The sequence below is a fragment of the Gambusia affinis genome, linkage group LG17, assembly GCF_019740435.1.
Source record: "Gambusia affinis linkage group LG17, SWU_Gaff_1.0, whole genome shotgun sequence".
NCBI classification, from domain to species: Eukaryota; Metazoa; Chordata; class Actinopteri; order Cyprinodontiformes; family Poeciliidae; genus Gambusia; species Gambusia affinis.
In genome coordinates, this window is record NC_057884.1 from 17,505,470 (window position 1) to 17,520,127 (window position 14,658).

At 37.0% G+C, this 14,658-nt stretch overlaps 1 protein-coding gene across 1 annotated transcript; it reads left to right on the forward strand.

Moving 5' to 3' along the window:
• Positions 1 to 613: 613 nt before the first annotated feature.
• On the forward strand, positions 614 to 14,629 carry antxr2b (ANTXR cell adhesion molecule 2b). The gene is made up of 17 exons (XM_044096352.1): positions 614 to 940; positions 2,031 to 2,102; positions 2,597 to 2,668; positions 2,790 to 2,871; positions 4,296 to 4,400; positions 4,793 to 4,861; positions 6,374 to 6,454; positions 6,550 to 6,610; positions 9,543 to 9,638; positions 10,277 to 10,346; positions 11,562 to 11,640; positions 11,816 to 11,911; positions 12,507 to 12,557; positions 12,949 to 13,044; positions 13,124 to 13,297; positions 13,404 to 13,484; positions 14,475 to 14,629. The coding sequence occupies exons 1-17, from the start codon at positions 813 to 815 to the stop codon at positions 14,511 to 14,513; spliced, it is 1,452 nt and encodes a 483-aa protein (XP_043952287.1). The 5' UTR covers positions 614 to 812; the 3' UTR covers positions 14,514 to 14,629.
• The last annotated feature ends 29 nt before the right edge of the window (positions 14,630 to 14,658 follow it).

Consider the following 14,658-nt stretch of genomic DNA (forward strand, 5'->3'; position numbering starts at 1 on the left):
AGTTTATATAAGATTGTTTTTCCTTCCAGCTCCTTCTCATTTTAAACGTTTGTTTAAATATCAGAATGCGACATGTTTAAAATATAAATGATTGAAATAAACAAATCAATGGGATGACTAATTTGTTATTTAAGAAAGAAACTGTAAAAATGATTTTGTTATATTTATTTTAATCTCGGAGGCACCACTAGTTGAAAAATCTCAATTCATTCTCAACTTTGGATTATTGTCCACAGAAAGAAACATACTCAAATGGATTTTTCTAAATTTGCAACGTCGCAGTGTCAGTAAAAGTAAAAAACACTGTAAATAAATGAGCGATAAAGTCCACAAATTGTGCCCCGCATAATATATATTTACTATTCTCTATCTGTATTATACTTATTCCAAAACTATTTGCATAATTAACTTTTTACTTTCAACGAAGTAACAACTTAAACAAGACTCAACAAACGTGTTGGTTGTCTTTTATGTTTTAAACACAAGTTCATTGGTGATTTATTTTTCCCTTAAATAAAAACATTGGTTGGTCAGCATAATAGTGAGGCTCTTTAAGCCTGACAGGAAGTCGGCAGGAAGTTCTTTGTTTTCATCGTGGGAGATTTGACGGTGGTGCCTCCAGCTGCAGCCGCCCTGCCCCTCTCAGCCTGCTGCTGCTTTCCTTACTGACATCGCTGCTGCGCTCACATGCATAGTCAAAACAGCACCGATTCAACATGTGAGCAGCCGGCCAGAACCCATACTAAGAGTAGTGGCTCTTTTCTTTAATCCTCCCTTGAATCAACCGGGTGCTGATATGTAACTCATGGACCATGGATCGGATCTGGACGCGGTGCCAAATCCTGCTGCTGGTTCTGCGCGTTTACTCCACGAGTTCAACGCTCCCAGAGGAAGACGCGTCCTGCGATGGAGCGTTTGATATTTATTTTGTTTTGGACAGGTGAGTTATGGTGGCTTATTGTGTGCTGTTAATTGAAATAGTAGTTTCTACAGGAGAGACTGCCTTTCAGTTTTGTCCATGTATGGCTCTGTTTGTCTTCCCTTGTCCCACCAAATGCAAAACACTCCTCGTCTTATATTAAACATCCCTGACCCGGACTTAGTTTATTCTTTTTCATTACATATTATTTTTCATAATGTCTTAATATTTTTGCAACATATGTATATTTTTAGTTACTTTACAAATAAAGCTTAGCTGCTGCTCTAATCCCTGATTTATGCATGCATCATAGAACAACAGCTGCTCTTAATTCTCCTGGTTTAGTTTTTACTGTACTAAAACCTGCGTTTTCTGTCAACTTCTGGGTCTCTACAAAGTGTTTTAGAAATATATGTTGGCTTACAAAGTAACTTTTTTTTATTAAAACCACAAACCCCAAAGTGTTTTATTTGAATTTTGTATTGTAGTCCATACTTGTAAAGTGAATGGAAGCTTATGTTTTTAAATTGCAAATAAAAAACTGAATTTGTTTTCAGCCCCGATGAGGCAAACCGCTATATTTTCAGGGTATAGCTCCACCAGTCTTGCACTTCCAGAGACTATAATATTTGCAAACCAGCTCAAACTCAGTAAGATTGGATGGAGAGTCTTAGTAAACAGTTTTCTGCTCATGTGAAATCTTGCATCACATTTTCAGTTGAACTTTGACTGGACCATTCTGACTCATAAATTGTTGTCAGGGTTTTTGCCCTGAAGGAAGGTGAACTTCCACCCCAGTCTCAATCTTTTTTTTTTTTTTTTTTTTTTACGTTGACTGGGTTTCTGTCAAGATTTGCTTGTATTCAGCTTTCATCAAACCATATTGTGTTTTCAATGTGTTGTGCAAAGACAATTTTCTTACACTCATACCATTTTGCATGGACAAAACACCAACTGCATGGACAAAACACCAACTGTGTGTACCCAAAATGACTTGTGGCCAGCTGTTGATCTCTCACATAAAATCCAAAATAAATTCAGGTTTGTTACACAATCTTCAACGTTTAAAGTGTTTGTTTTGTTTTGTTTTTTTCTTTTTTTGTTTTTACAGGTCAGGCAGTGTTTCTAAACACTGGAACGAGATCTATGGCTTTGTGGAGCAACTCACCAGCCGATTTGTCAGGTAATCCAAATAAAGGTTTTGCACATTATTCCTCCTCTTTTTACTGTCAAGGGAGAAACAAATATCCTTCTCCTGCAGATTCAAAAAAACAAACTTTTACGAGTCACACATTCAGAAACAGACATTAAGACGGAGCAAACCAAAACTATTTAAGTAGTGGCTAGTCTTTAAGTACAGTCCAACAAAAGAGGGAAGGGAAGCAGGGCATGGCTATTTGAGGTTGCAGACATCACACAAAGCCAACAACTGCTCCAAAACTCCTCTGGGTAATAGTGTGTGGTATCTTTAGTTCTAATAGCAGGGTGGGTAAAAATGGACTTTAGCATGCAACAGATGTTAAATCTCATCCTAACCTCTGCAGTCACCACCCCACTTAAAAGATATTAAAAACCAAAAGCTGCAGAAAGAGTAGTAGTTAATTTTTAGCTCGGGTTTTCAGGAAACATTAAACACAGTCAATGTTTAATAATGCTTGATAACGTGATGTGCTTCAGCCCCAGGATGAGGGTCTCCTACATCGTCTTTTCATCCAATGCACATGTAATACTCCCTCTAACAGGAGACAGGTGGGTTTTCACCTCTTTTTTGCTTTGTTTTACAATTCATCTTTTATTATCTAACTAAAAATAATGCACAGAAATGTAAATTTTTCTCAAACCCATTTTGTTTTGTGATTTTCTTCAACAGGTCTAAAATAGAGGAGGGTCTAAACGAGCTGAAACAAATCAAACCTTCTGGTGAAACATACATGCACGAAGGCTTAAAAGCGGTAAACTGATCCACATTGCTTAATCATAATCTCAAAACTATTTTGTTTGGTCATAGGAATATATATAACCTCAACAATGCTATATATTTTATTTGGTGTGTTCCATAGCAAGTTGCACCTCAACCACTTGCTTTTCATCCATCCATCCATTTTCTGTTCACCCTTGTTCCTAATGGGGTCGGGAGGGTTGCTGGTGCCAATCTCCAGCCATGGAGGGGCGGGCAAGGGGCGGGGTCACCCTGGACAGGTCGCCAGTCTGTCACAGACCACTTGGTTTTTATAGCTCTTAATAATCTTCTGCGATAATTCTGTCTGGATATTTGACTGCATCTTGATGGCAGACATAATAGAGTTCTATTAAAATAATTGTTTTCCTGGATCTGATTTGGCATTTGAGCACAGTCCACAGTAGGGTTGACTTTGGGATTTGGCAAGGCAATTCCAAAAGCTTAATATATTTGGGTCCACTATATCCATTGTCAAAACGGTTTGGATATGTGATCTGGTTTATTTACTTATACAAGTAAATAAACAAGTGTTCACAGTTTCTATTGAGTTAAGTTAAAGAAATGGGAAGAAGTCTCCACCACTGTTCCGTTTACTTCTGTGACAAAGTCTTGGGTTGTGCAGAGTTAGTCCAGTGTCCCTAGTTTTGAAAGCCTAGACTCTCCTGATCATATTTCTTATTTTTATGGCTGAACTGCTCAGTTTTTGTGTTTACAGACTGTAAAAACATTTCTTCAGATCATGCATGACAAGTCTGAGCTTAAAGTGTTCATTTTGGAACAATGGGATTGTTGTTTGGTTCTCAGCTTTTAACTCATGACAGTTTTGGAAACCAGATAATATTGCCTGACATCTGAACAACTTTAATTTTTTATTCATTTTTTTAAAGACGTCCACATAAAGACCTCTAACAATGCCTAGTGGTGATTGAAAGGGGATTTTCGTTGATCAAATGAGCTAACCATTGTTAAGGCAAAATTATAATTATTATTATAAAATTATATTTATAAGGTAAAGAAGTGATATTTTCATTTTGGTTAAGTACTGGTCAACTTTACCAATTGATGTTTTGAGTCTTGGTTGTTCCTGAACACCCTAACATTTTGTCATTCACTTAAAGGTGACAAGTTAGGTCTTCTTCCAGACTGTGGCAAAGTGGTGTAAGACCAAATTAACTTGTACTTATACTGGAACTCTTGATCCCTGGAAATGGCTCTTCTTAAAAACTGTTCTGACATGCTGGGACTTTCTTACTGACATGAATATTGGTCAGAATGAATGTTGTGAAATTATTTTTACGTTGCAAAGATTACTAAATGATTACCAAAAGTTAAAAATCATTTAGTAATCTTTAGAACTCCTTGTTGCACCTGGTTAATAATAATTCAGATAAATGAATGAAATATTTCACCTGTCAGGTGTCAGAACAGATGAAGACCCAAACTTCACTGTCATCCAGTATCATCATTGTTCTGACTGATGGCAAGCTGGACATCTACCTGTATGAAATGAGTGTGAAGGAGGTAAAACACACACACACACGCGCGCACGCACACACACACACACACACGCATGTGCATGCCGAAAGACAAGCTGCTGAAAATAAATCTAATAGTAGAGGATGTGAGTGTGGGGAAGGTCTGAAATAATCCCCACTTAATTTTTTTCCCAAATGGACTATATTTATGTATAAACCAATGAAGAAAATAGCTGGAAAACAACTTAATCTAATTTGACCAAAACAGGTTTATTTTTAAGGCTTTTGTCAGCGCTGACTTCTGCCTGAACTGAGGGTGTAATTTGAATTATTTTGCCCTAATTACCTTTGTTAACAACTTTCATCTGCTCTGATCTCATAAACTGTGGGTCAGTGTCGTTTGAAGCAGAATTGCCCTTCCTGTGTTGTGATTCCCAGGCTGACAAAGCCAGAGGTTTTGGAGCCAGAGTGTACTGTGTCGGGGTCATGGGCTTTGATCACAAACAGGTAGGAGGTACCTCTTTTCTTTTACTATTCGCTGACATGAAACCATCTAGAATCGTGAGAGAGAAGCAGCTTGTTTAAATATTGACTTTTTATTTGCCTTTCGGTCTGGGTAATTCTATGTTGGACTGTGAGGACTCAAAGAAAACCCTGTTGTCTCTGTCCCAGTAACCCTCCTTGACACTGTTGTTTAGTCTTAGGTCAACCGAACCTTTCCGGGATCTGAAAAGTAAGCAGCTGGCAGGTGCAGATTCTGGTTTATGAGATTTTGACTTATCTGAGAGAAGCCAATGTGCAGTTTTAAGAATGCTCATGTCTGAGCAAGACAAACAGAAATATCCTTTGATGACTGTCAGAACCATCAGGGGAATAAAGCCACATACATTAAAAACCCACAGTGATTGAGAATCTCTCTGCTGTGACATGTGGTCTCTTCCTCAGTCTGCAGTGCCTCATTACTTCTAATGAGATTTGGTGGGCAAAGGAAAATGCTGTAATTACATTGGAGAAATGATATACTGCATTATTGCATCTTGTTTTGTATCTTTGAGTTGTGTCAGCATCTATGGTGCTATCAATCTGTGTGAAAAATAATATGATATATGATACTAAGATGTTCCTCCCCCTAAATCTCCCTTGAAGTCTTCAGTGTGAGCGATCTTCTGCCCAGTTTCTGACCCACAGCTCTCACTGGCCTACAGAGGAAGTAATTACATTATTCTCTAATGATATAATGCCAGAGAAACTTCCTGCTTTGCTATCATTAGCTAAAGGCTGCAGACAGCTGTCCGGAGCTTTCATCTCACAGTCTTGCCCTCCTTAAATGTTGCTGAAGCAAAGCGTGTTGCATCATCACAGGGAAGAGACCTCCCTGAAAAGCATCTGGATGAACTTGCAGAGCATCACTTCAAAATCCTTCCAAATGTTTTCATTCCCTTTGGACTTAAAATCTCAACAGTCCTTTTTTCTTCAAGAATACCACCCACTTGGCTCCCTTCAACTCTCTATGATAATCTGACTGCCTATCCTCTCTCGGATGTAGAAAGGCATCACCATGGCATAATCTATGATGGCTTTTAGGGTTTCCATGGTGCCGTGTTGGCTTTCCTCCACACGTCTCCTAAATGGCTTGTGGCAAATTGAAAACTGGGCTTCTTATGGCTTTTTTCTTGCAGTGACTTTATGGTTGTCAAGTCTCCATAAAGGCTCGATTTGTTAAGTGCACAACTAGTAGATAGTCGGTCCTCTGCTGTGCATCTCTGCAGCTCTTCTCCAAAAGAACTCAAACACTTCATTTATCTTTAGTCGCATTGATTACTGTAACAGTGTCTCTCAGTCCTGAATGCTGCTGGCATTCTCACTAAAACCAGGAAGATAGAGCACATACCCCTAACCCTTACATTGGCTCCCTGAAGTTCAGCCATTGTATGATATAAAGCACTTTTAAGTGCCTGGTTTCTTAAATGTGCTATACAAATAAACTTGAATTGTAAACATTTTCTACTTTGGTCACAGCTTGCTGAGATAGCAGACGGCGCAGAACAAGTGTTTCCGGTCCTTTCTGGATTTCATGCCCTCAAAGACATTGTCAACACAGTAAGTTTGTGACATAAAATTTGATCCGGAAAATCTGCACAAATTGGTGCAAACAGCACGTTGGTCTTGTCTGGTATCGTCTTTGTGCTTTGCAGGTCCTGAAACAGTCGTGCAATGACGTGTTCACAATAGAGCCGTCCAGCGTCTGTGTGAACGGTATGTTTGTTTTGAGGACTTTGTTTTATCTGTAAGGTTGTCCCAAAAAGTCAAATAATTGTTAATGACTGTGTCAGTATGTGGAGTAACCTTTTTGTTTTTGCTATTTGTAGTTCTGTCATAACAAATTTTACTGGACAATAAATTCTCACAAAACTGATTGCGATAATCAATAGCATTGCAGTTTTAAGACCATTTCCGAATAGTATGTTTATAATGGCATAATAATTCAAGTTTGCCCTGTCTAAAACCTATAAACTTTAACTTTGTAAAGAACCATTCAAATTGAAATTGAAATAACCAAAATAAAACGCAACCAAAAACAATAAATAAAACGGAAATAAAAACCACATCCAACAGAAACCAGAAATAAAATGGATAATGATGTCTGTGTAAACAACATTTCCCTTTAAAAAATATTAATCACTAGAATGGAAATTATTGAGCTCATATTATTTTACCATGTGATTAATTAGTTAATTGCTTAATGCTACAGGCCTTTACACATCTTTAGATATATTTATACATTTTCTTACTGGATGATTTAGCCTGGGAGTGTCTTAAATTTCTAAAAGATTCAGTTGGGAAGCCAGAGACAACATTTTAAGATGTTTTGGTCACCAGTGATTCCAGACCTAAACAATAAAACAAATCCTTTGGAAAAAAACGTCTCTCATCTACATAATGTTCCCAAAACTGTTGCAGAAGTTGGATTGGGTGAGGCTCTCTTGCTGGTGTGTTTTGCGTTCTACTTGGCAATGTGTTGCTAAGACAAACTTGTGTAATCAAAATGTTTGACTGTTCTTTGTTTTTGGCCATGGAGTGTCATTCCAAAAGCTGCAGGTCACTGAACATTTGAAGATGTCATTCCCTGACCACAGCCCAAACATGAGAGTTGATTTACTCATGTTAGCGTTGCAGGTACATTCGTTTCTCCTCTACTTGGCTTAATATTTTACTGAAGCACCTTTGAGACGCCTTCACTTGTTTGGGTTGTTTTCTACTGTTATCTGTCCAGATATGTTTGATTTAAACTCTGACTGTGACACCCAAAGGCGTTCACAGTCTGCTCCTGAAACGTCTTCTTTTGTTATCTTGGCTGTGTGTTTTGGCTCATTATCGTGTTGGAAGATAAATTATAGGCCTGATTGTTGGAATGCATTAGCAAGGGGAAACCTTCTGGAGGGGTTTCAGATCTACAGGGGGAACATCAGATTTCCTTATGGTTGTTGGTCATCTCTGACTGATTCCCTTCTTCCTCGCCCAAATTTGTGTAGTGACACGACCCAGTTTTAGACATCTACAGAGACGTTTTAAAAAATAGCTTCCTCAATTATAAATTGCATTCAGTCAGCTGAATTTACCACTGGAGGACTTCGATCAAGTTGCAGTGTGTCAAGGGTAATGAGTGGAAGTGCCTGAGCTCAGTTTTGACTGAAATAGAAAAGGGTTTGGATATTTATATATGTATAATCCTAATATAGTTACATTTTTTAATTGTATAAAAATATTTTAAGACTGTTTATCATGGGCAGGTTTTATTTTCAGAAAACTTTACTCAAATCAGTTTTCTAAAATGTTACAAAATGTAGAAAGAGCAAAAGGCAGTGTGAATACTTTCTTTTGACACTGTAAGGTGGGAAAAAACTAGTTCAAGTTGCAACATTTATTTTTTTAGCTTTTCATATTTTTTCTTAGAAAAATGTAAAATGTTTAATTGTCTATCACTCACATTTGGTCCCACCCCTAAATCATAGCATCATACATCTTCTGATATTTTCTTTTGACTTTTAGTTTTGCTCAGTTTCTGTATGCTAATCTTCTACAGCCAGGGGAAACTAAAATGGGGCTCTGTAGAAACATGAGCACGTATTGTTTATGTATAACTAAATGATGCCAGGAGGAAGAGGAAAACTCCACCTACAGATAAACATTGGGGGGGGTCCTATCTTTCTCTGAGCAACCAGGGATTTTTTCTGAATGACAGAAATTCGATATTCTGACTGTTTTAAGCCGACAAGCCTTTACAGGCTTTAATTCAGTTTAGAATATTTTGGATAAACTAGAAGGTAAAGGTTCTGAGAGGAACTGCTGGAAGTGCTCATTGTTTTGATCTGCTTTGATGTTTTCCTCTCCATCCGCCTCAGAAATCGAAGATCTAATAGAAATTCCTAAAATAACTACAACTGTGAAGATTAAAGTGTGTTAAAAGTGGAAGAATGGCAGGTTGAAGAAACGTCCAGATGGCTGAAAAAGCATTTATTATTGCCAGTGATTCTGTAGTCAAGTCCGTTTTATTTGGCATTGTATAAAAGTATCAAATGAAGCTGAAGCTGCCATCTGATGGTGGCATATGTTACATCAGGTCCTATTAACTAAATTTAAGTTAATGAAAAAAATATTCTCAGCAGATCTGAACATGGGATTTGGAGCTGCTCTGTATTTCACATTTATAGCTTGTCAATTTGGATACAAACCTATGAGGCTGAAAATAAGCAAAGACTTTGTGGTACTTTTTTATGTTCTTTTTCATTATTTTATAGTTTGTTTTTCTTTCATGCTACTCTCTTTTTTCTGCATGATCAGACAAAATATGAATCTGGCCAAATGTTTTTGGCTATGCGGTTTAAAAAACAAAAATAGTGTTTTGTAAACTTTAATGGGACTTTAACTGGAACTGGTGCTTGTGTTGAGTCCTTCAAACACTGAATTTCATCTGGTCCAACAAAAGGATGTAAATGTGGAAAAGCATGGTAGAGAATCTGTGATGCTGTGGACCTGCTATACAAATTCTGTTTTAAATTTTGTTTTAAATTTTGTTCCCTCCATGAAATTAAGTTACTGAAATTCAAAATTAGGCAGATTTGGTATTTTGATAATAAAAGCTGGCATACACCATTTAAAGTCTCATTTCCATTTTATTATCTTCCAGAGTCGTTCAACGTAGTTTTAAAGGGGACCGGATTTAGCGGAACCAAGAGGATCGACAACCTTCTCTGCTCTCTCACTGCCAATCAAGAGACTTATTGTAAATGACACACTCATGTCATCTCATGCCTGTTCATGGTTTTCAACTACAGTTAAAGACTGTTACTTGTTGCTACTGCTGTAAATCATCCGAAGGAGTCTGTTTGCACCAATGCTTCATGGAACATCGACATGGCGCCTTATTGCTCACTGGGAAAAACTATCAAGTGCCACTTGGAACAGTGTGCAGATATCTGAGCTGCAATGGAAAATCGGGAGTCATGACAGTGAGAAACAAACAGTAGCTGCCTTTTATCAGTTGTGGCGAGAGAACAGAGGAGACATTATGAGGCTGAGCAGAGGGAGGGAAGAGATGCTCTCTGCCCATTAGTCTATTAGCAGATCGATGGCATGAGTTGCGCTGAGGTCAGTGTCACTGAGAGGACGAGCACAAACAGCATGTGATTCCTGTTGAGCTGCTGTTAGCATGTAGGGAAAGTGTTTACTTAACTCCCAACTTCCCTGTAGTATGTATAAAAATAAACTTAAACAGAAAATCTAATAAAGGCGCTTATCTTTTTAAAATGATTTTACCTCTAAAGTTAAATGTCAAAACAACAAACATGTCATTAGTGTACAATATCTCCAGCTTTATACCCTTATTTTGGATTTACTCTGTTTCTGTGTTTTTCCTCTCAGATGAGAAACCGACAGTTGTCCAAGACGGCTATCTGCTGTGTCCAGCTCCTCGTCTGCATGAGGTTGGACAGTAAGTCTGCAAACAAATACAACTATTAATGAGCTGTACATAAAAACAATTACCTTTTGTCAAAGATTGTTTAGATTGTAACAATAAAATATTAAAAACTTTTTTTCAGAGTATAATTGCACAGTAAAGCTGCAGTAAAATGGTTTTGTTCTTTTAAAAAAAAAGCCAGGTCAGTCGGGTTTGTCATGTGTCCATAATTTTAAACTTTTCAATAATTGCTGGATATATTATCAGGTTGATTAAGTATTACCTCGTAGCCATTTCCTGTCTTATATCTGCCTTGTATGAATGAATTGAACGAAATCTGTCACATGATCCAAGTGAAAGAGGAAATAATTTCAAATTTCTCTAGCACTCTAATTGACATTTTAGAAAATCAAATAAAAATTGCATAGAAATATCATAAAAATAGATGCCAATAACTTTGGCATCTATTTCAACATTTTCAATATTTCCCTGCACTTTGTTAAATTAAATATTAGTGTTTTCTAGTTTTCAGTGTCAACTTTTGCAACTGGTTTTAAGACTTAGGTTTTTTTTTGTTGATTTTTTGATTATTTTGTTTTGCATCTTCACCAGTAATTTAGCTTATTGTAGAAGTGGTTGTGTTTTTGTTTTGTTTTGTATTTCTAAATTGACTGTTTTGTTACTCGTGTGTTCCTTGGAATCCTTAATTATGCCTTTTGCAATTTTTCTTTGTTTATGGGGGGTTTTTTTGGGTTTTTTTTGAGTGTGTTAAAAGAAAAACCAGTACAGTGTTTGTATAAAACTGTCTCCAGGTTTTTGATAAACCAAAGTGAGTTTGGCCTGGATATTTCTGGGATTTAATGAGCCAAAGCCGATTTGACTGTACGGAGCTCAAATAGAATACTGTCATTTCTCACATTCGGGAAAAAAATCTCTATATATTGCAGAAATTTTGGGGTTTTCTCAGATCAGATCATCTGAATTTCTGCATAATCTACAGCAGTGAGTAAGAAAATCTAGTCCAAGCTTAATTACAAGAAAAGTTTTTTGTTTTTTTTCCTCCTCGAGTCCTTCATTATCTCCAAGTTTAACCCATTTTGATGCTTGGATACGTCGATACTCTTCTGTTCTCATTTAGGACTCAGCAGTTTATTTCCTAAGGGATGTTTTCCTGGGAGATGCTGTTGGAATAACGTCTTTTCTTCTTTTTCTGAGGATTTTTTCTATGCCTCTGTTTGTTGATTACAGATCAGTTGAAGTGCTGATTAGCCTGAACAATGGACAGTCGTACATCTCCGCTCCCATCACCATATACGCCACCTCATGCGTGGGTATCAATTTGAACTCTGTTGTGTTAAATAAAATAACCTTTCTGTTGGTGTAGGAGAAAGTCCGAGAGAGGATGTAGGCAGCACTGCTGGTTTTCTTTTATGTTTTATATTTAAATAATCATATTTGCACAGTTAGTGGGGATCACACATTTTGTGCCTTGTTTGCTGCAGTCAGATGGGATCTGGGTGCTGTGGTTGCTGCTGGCTTTGTTGCTGCTACTGGTTCTTGGTTTATTCTGGTGGTTCTGGCCTCTCTGCTGCACTGTGGTAAGTTTTCATTTCTTTTATTTTCATGTTCTTTTGTTTATCAGGCTCTTGGTCACAGATTCCAAATTCATCCAAAGAAGAACACAAAGGTGGCCGATCTAAGTTTCTATCTACTTCTAATTCAGTTTCAAAGTTTTACATGTTTGTGACTGAGATGAAACTTCTGACATGTAAATATAAATAAGGTAAACAGACGTTTCTATGCTTTACAGAAGTCATATTGGATTTAGGGTTTCACTGGGTGACTAATGCAGCCAATGGAGCACAAAAATAATATACAAATAATATTATATTGATAAATATATATAACTCAGCATTTTCAAGCAGTCTCAGACAGACAATACAATTAGTATTGAAAACTAAAAAAAAATAAAATCTAATTCTTAGAAATATAACTAAAAATAGGCTGGATTATTCCAGTTGATTTATTTGATTTGAAGCCCATAAATTCTGATTACCAACTACAAATGGAAATATTTATTTTCATAAAAAGTATTTTATAACTACATGTAGCCAGGATGCTGGAGGTTGACATTTGACATTCTAATTTTTTTTTAAACCACTTTTTAAAATGTTTGATATTGTTTTCACACAGGTCATCAGGGACCCTCCTCCGTCTCGTCCTCCTCCACCGCCTCCTGTTTTTGTAAGTGAAAAAGTCTTTTCTGAAGAACCTCCATGGTTTTGGGCAGTATACCTCACGCTGCCATCTTGGCAGAGGTGATTGAGAGAAGATCTAATTTTGGGTGAACGCAGAAGGAGCGTCGGTGGAGCTTGGGAGGCTGACAGAGAAATGCTTTGGCAGGGTTCATTTGTTGAGCTGGAGTGAGAAAACTGAATTCCTTATATTTCTGTCATACATGGCCTGACTAACATGTCACGGTTGCAAGTTAGTGTCTATAGACTTGGACTAAATCATATTAGATTAAAATATATATATATATATATATAAGTCCAAATTTGGAGGCCTAAACTTGTGTATAGTTCTTTACTCTCTGATTTTATTGTAAAGTATTTTTTGATGTTTTTTCACTTAGGAACCAGAAGAGGATCCTCTGCCCAAACACAAGTGGCCTACAGTTGATGCGTCGTACTACGGAGGCAGAGGGCCTGGAGGAATCAGACGCATGGAGGTGAAAATTGTAGAGTGTGAGCTGGAAAACCTTTTCAGAATTTATTTTTGTAAAGTTTGTGTCTGCCCACTTCCTGTAGGTGAGATGGGGCCAGAAGGGATCCACAGATGAAGGGTCGCGACTGGAAAAAGCCAAAAATGCTACGGTCACTATGCCAGAGGAAGTGGAGGAACCCATCATTCCTCGGCCCCCGCCTAGACCTCCACCTGTTCACAACTCCCCGACCCAAACCAAATGGTACACTCCCATCAAGGTGAGATACCATCCAACTTATCTATACGGTCTCTAAAATAAATGATATTTATGCAATTTAATGCAAATTTTCTTCATGAAAAGTTACGTGTTGATGTCCTCTTCAGGGGCGTATTGATGCCCTGATGGCATTACTGAGAAGGCAGTACGACAGAGTGGCAATCATGAGGCCAACACCTCAGGACAAGGCAAGACGCAGCCTCAATACTTCACTACTACACCAAATACAAATGAATCTGATCATTATAAATTATAGATTATTATTTTTAGGTTCTTTAGAAGAGCAGAAATATTTTTCAGAATAGGTTTTCCCATGTAGATTTTCTTTTAAAATACATAAACATATTTAATTTGCTAAAAAGTATTTCATCTTAGCTATTGTCACCCAGACAGATAAATAACAGCTTTCTGCATACATGTAGCTTACTATAATTAATAGTGAACGCTTGCATTTATCATTATCAAAAAAAGAGCTCACACAAACACTCTCCAGTGTAACAGGGTTAGTTTTTTGTCGTTGGTTTTTAGTATGAGATTTAATAGCATGATTATAAAAGCATTTTCTCCACTGGAATTCAGTAAACTATCATATTGTTCTTGCAAGGCGTTAAATTAAATACAACCTCAGATGAACAACCAGACATGACTAGATGTTTTTATTTCAGATTAATTTAGCAGTTTCAGACAAATTGTTATTCCACTCTCATCCATGTTCCAAAATACTGTTAGATTTACTGAAAGTCTGATGTATTTGATGGTTGAAATTGGTTGTTTGCTTGTAGCATTTGGGTAATTACTAGTTTTTTTTTTGGGGGGGAGGGTTTTGTGGAGTTGTTCTACCTAAATTTGAGATATTAGTGGAACCAGATAATATATTTAACTAAATCATAAAATAGAAAAGTAATTTAGCAAATATGTATCATGATTGTATTTGAAGGCCTAATTTAGGTTTTAAAGTTGTCAAATTGCTTCCACAACCACATTCAAATAAACCAATCGAATTATGTGTAGGTCCCCATTTAGAATAGTGGATGATCTTTATATGTTGACTTATAATTACAAAGTTTTACTTAATAAAAAACATGCATAGAAGACATATTATCTAATACAATTGTACTTTTTAAGACTTATTCTTGCTCATTTTCAGCAACATTATTCACCTTTCTGTTGTCTTTTAGGGCCGCTGCATCAACTTCACCAGAGTTCGTTCTCGCTGAGGTGGATCAGCTTTCACGCTATTCTAGTTTTTTTCCGCCAAAGATCACCAACACCTGCTTCCCAAAGTTAATGTCTAAATTTCTGTGTATTGTAAATAAACATCTTGATAGTTAAACGGTTGGTGTTACAACAGAATACGTATGT